We start from the raw sequence: 4,185 nt of genomic DNA on the forward strand, positions 1-4,185 counted from the left end.
CCTGTAGAGACAGGGTTTCACCATGTTGGCCAGGCTGGTCTTGAACTCCTGACCTCAAGTGATCTGCCTGCCTTGGCCTCCTAAACTGCTGGGATTACAGGTGTGAGCCACTGTGCCCAGCTGGGAGATAGATATTTCTCTCTACCTCAAACAGAGGTCCACTCGAGCTACTTTTCATTTTCTTCATAAATATTACCTGAGTGGCTATCTACCAGGAATGGTTCCAGGTGCTGTGGTTATGGCATCGGGCAAAACAGACCAAAAACTTCCTGCCGCATGGACCTCATGTTCCCCAAGTGGAAGACAGGCAATAAAGAGATAGATAAATATGTAGTAAATTTAAAAAAAATATATTAGCCGGGTGTGGTGGCTTGTACCTGTAGCTCCAGCTACTTGGGAGGCTGAGGTGGGAGAATTGCTTGAGCCCAAACGTTTGAGGCTGCAGTAAGCCGTGACTGCACCACTGCACTCCAGACAGCAGCCTGGGTGACAAAGCAAGACCTTTGTGTCAGAAAGAAAAAGAAAGAAAGAGAGGAAGGGAGGACGGGAAGAAGAAAGGAAGGAAGAAAGGAAGAAAGGAAGGAAGGAAGGAAGGAGAGAGAAAGGAAAGAGAAAGAAGAAAGAAAGAAAAAGAAAGAAAGAAGAAAGAAAAAGAAAGAAAGAAAGAAAAAAGAAAAAGAAAGAGAGAGAGGAAGGAAGAAGGAAGGAAGGAAGGAAGGAAAAGAGGGAAAAAATGACTGTTGAAGAGCAGTGAGTATTATTATAGGAGGGTAATTATAGGGAGGTTTGGGGAATTGAGGACAGGAAATACAAATTAGTCCAAGCAAATGGATTTCTACTAGGAGTGATTCTGCCCCTAGGAGACATTGGCAATACCAGGAGACATTTTTGGTTGTCACAACTGTGTGAAGGGGCATTACTGGCATCTAGTGGGTAGAGGCCAACGGTGCTGCTCAACGTGCTATGATGCATGGGGCAGGCCTCCACAACAAACCATTATCTAGCTTCAGATGCCCACAAAGCCCAGATCAAGAAGCCCTCATCCAGGGGCTGAGAACTGTATTTTTGCAGAAGGGAGGTATAAGGATGGGTTGGTGGAGAATGAGGAAGGAAGGTGTGTGTCCAGTAAGAGAAATAAGGCCTGCACAGGCTGGAGGGGAGAGTGAGAGAGAAAGGGAGGCGGAGAAATACACGATGAGGGAGACAGGCTGGAACAGAAAGTAGAGACAAAGATTCGAGATGTGGAGAGGAAGGGTCACAGACCCCCTGAAATGTTGTGTGGACCACAGGAATCTGGAAGAGGAAGATGGAGTGGAGAGTGACAAATGGGGTCTAAAGGTTGAACTTGGAGGCCGGGCATGGTAGCTCACGCCTGTAATCCCAACACTTTGGAGGCTGAGGTGGGTGAATCACTTGAGGACAGGAGTTCGAGACCAGCCTGGCCAACATGGTGAAACCCCGTCTCTACAAAAAAAAAAATACAAAAAATTAGCCGGGTGTGGTGATGGACACCTGTAGTCGCAGCTACTTGGGAGGCTGAGGCAGGAGAATTGCTTGAACCCGAGAGATGGAGGCTGCAGTGAGCTGAGGTCAGGCCACTGCACTCCAACCTGGGAGACAGAGTAAGACTCCATCTCAAAAAAAAGTTGGATTTGGAGTGAAATATTAATAACATTCTCCCTCTCTCTCTTTTTGCCTGCGTCTTCATCTCTGTCTTTTTCTGCATTTCTTCATCTCTGTCATTTCCATCTGCGTGTCTGTCTCCATCTCCTTCTCCATCTGTGGGCGTCTCTGCCTCTCCCGTGCCTCCCTTTCTCTCCCGCAGGGTGATTCTGGGGGGCCTGTGGTCTGCAATGGCTCCCTGCAGGGACTCGTGTCCTGGGGAGATTACCCTTGTGCCCAGCCCAACAGACCGGGTGTCTACACCAACCTCTGCAAGTTCACAAAGTGGATCCAGGAAACCATCCAGGCCAACTCCTGAGTCATCTCAGGACTCAGCACACCGGCATCCCCACCTGCTGCGAGGACAGCCCTGACACTCCTTTCAGACCCTCATTCCTTCCCAGAGATGTTGAGAATGTTCATCTCTCCAGCCCCTGACCCCATGTCTCCTGGACTCAGGGTCCACTTCCCCCACAATGGGCTGACCCTGTCTCTCTAGTTGAACCCTGGGAACAATTTCCAAAACTGTCCAGGGCGGGGGTTGCATCTCAATTTCCCTGGGGCACTTTCATCCTCAAGCTCAGGGCCCATCCCTTCTCTGCAGCTCTGACCCAAATTTAGTCCCAGAAATAAACTGAGAAGTGGAATCTTCCTGTGTCTCCTCCCTATGCAGGGTGGCTGTGAACAAGTCGCATCTCCGTCTCCAGGCTCATGTGTTTTGTCTATGAAGTCACTTGGGTTGTTAGAAACAGAGGTCCAGTCGGACTACTTTTCACCTTCTTCATAAATATTGGCCAGGTGGCTATTTTTTATTTTTATTTATTAATTATTATTATTATGATTTGCGATGGAGTCTCACTCTGTTAACCACGCTGGAGTGCAGTGGCACAATCTCAGCTCACTGCAACCTCCACCTCCCAGGTTCAAGTGATTCTCCTGCCTCAGCCTCCCAAGTATCTGGGATTACAGGCGTCCACCACCACGCCCAGCTAGTTTTTGTATTTTTAGTAGAAACAGGGTTTCACCATGATGGCCAGGCTGTTCTCAAACTCCTGACCTCAAGTGATGTGCCCGCCTCGGCCTCCCAAAGTGCTGGGATTACAGGCATGAGCCACCACACCTGGCCCTAAGTGGCTATTTTGCACCAGAAATGGTTCCAGGTGCTGGGGATAAGGCATTGGGCCAAACAGACCAAAAAGTTCCTGCCTTGTAAAGCTCACATTCCAGGAGTGGAAGACAGACAATAAAGAGAGAATTGGGAGGCCGAAGTGGGTGAATCACAAGTTCAGGAGATCGAGACCATCCTGGCCAACATGGTGAAACCCCCTCTCTACTAAAAATACAAAAATTAGCTGGACGTGGTGGCGTGCACCTGTAATCCCAGCTACTCAGGAGACTGAGGCAGGAGAATTGCTTGAACCTGGGAGGCGGAGATTACAGTGAGCAGATATCATGCCACTGCACTCCAGCCTGGTGACAGAGTAACATGCCAGCTCAAAAAAAAGAGAGAGAGAGAGAGATAAACATGTATGTGCCATAGTAATTATGTAAGTGACATGAACACAATGAGAGCAGGGCACATGGCAAGAGAAGAAATGTCGTGGGTGGGGGGCTCTCTACATTGGATGATCAAGGAGGGCGCGGGAGGCAGCATAATGCCTCCCTTCCACCTCGAAACGCCATCTTAATTTCTGGAGCCTGTGAATATGTTACCTTCTATAGCAAGGGGGCTTTGCTGATGTGATAAAGGGTCTTGAGATGGGGAGATGATCCTGGATTATCTGGGTGGACCCAATATGATCAGAAGGGTCCTTATAAGAGGGAGGCAGAAAAATCAGAATGGGAGACTGGAAGATGCTATGCTGCTGGCTTTGAAGACAGAGGAAGATGAGCGCGGTGGCTCACGCCTGTAATCCCAGCACTTTGGGAGGCCAAGGCAGGGGCATGGCTTGAGGCCAGGAGTTCAAGGCCAGCCTGGGCAACATAGGGAGATCCCATCTTTAAAAAACAAAAAAAATTTTTTTTTTAATTTGCCAGGTGTAGTGGTGTGTGCCTGTAGTCCCAGCTACTCAGGAGACTGAGGTGGGAGGATCACTAGAGCCCAGGAGTTCAGGACTGCAGTGAGCCATGATTGCACCACTACACTCTAGCCTGGGCAACAGAGCAAGACCCCATCTCTAACAATAATAATAATAATAATAATAATGAAGATGAAAGAAGGGGCATGAGCCAAGGAATATGGGCAACCTCTGGAAGCCGGGAGGACATGGGAATGGACCCTCCCTTAGAGCCTCCAGAAGGAACCAGCCCTGCCGACCACCTTGATTTCTGCCCAGTGAGATCTTTAGGACTTCCGACCTCCCAAACTACAGGAGAATAAATCTGTGTTGTTTTAAGCAACTAGACTCTCAGTGATTTGTTACAGCAGCCACTGTAACAAACACGAAGGGCCTCGCCGAGGAGGTACCATTTGAGACTGAGAGGATAAAGGGTGGCCAGCCCTGAGCAGGGCGCAGTGGCTCA

At 49.1% G+C, this 4,185-nt stretch overlaps 1 protein-coding gene across 1 annotated transcript in view; it reads left to right on the plus strand.

Moving 5' to 3' along the window:
* Positions 1-2,309, plus strand: part of KLK6 (kallikrein related peptidase 6) — a 26,553-nt gene extending 24,244 nt beyond the window's left edge. Inside the window, exon 7 of the mRNA XM_032169091.2 lies at positions 1,826-2,309. Within this exon, the coding sequence (XP_032024982.1) occupies positions 1,826-1,981 (156 nt within the window). The 3' untranslated portion in view covers positions 1,982-2,309. The remainder of the gene's footprint in view (positions 1-1,825) is intronic.
* Positions 2,310-4,185: the final 1,876 nt, after the last annotated feature.

The sequence above is a fragment of the Hylobates moloch genome, unplaced genomic scaffold (assembly GCF_009828535.3).
Source record: "Hylobates moloch isolate HMO894 unplaced genomic scaffold, HMol_V3 SCAFFOLD_12, whole genome shotgun sequence".
Lineage (NCBI taxonomy): Eukaryota > Metazoa > Chordata > Mammalia > Primates > Hylobatidae > Hylobates > Hylobates moloch.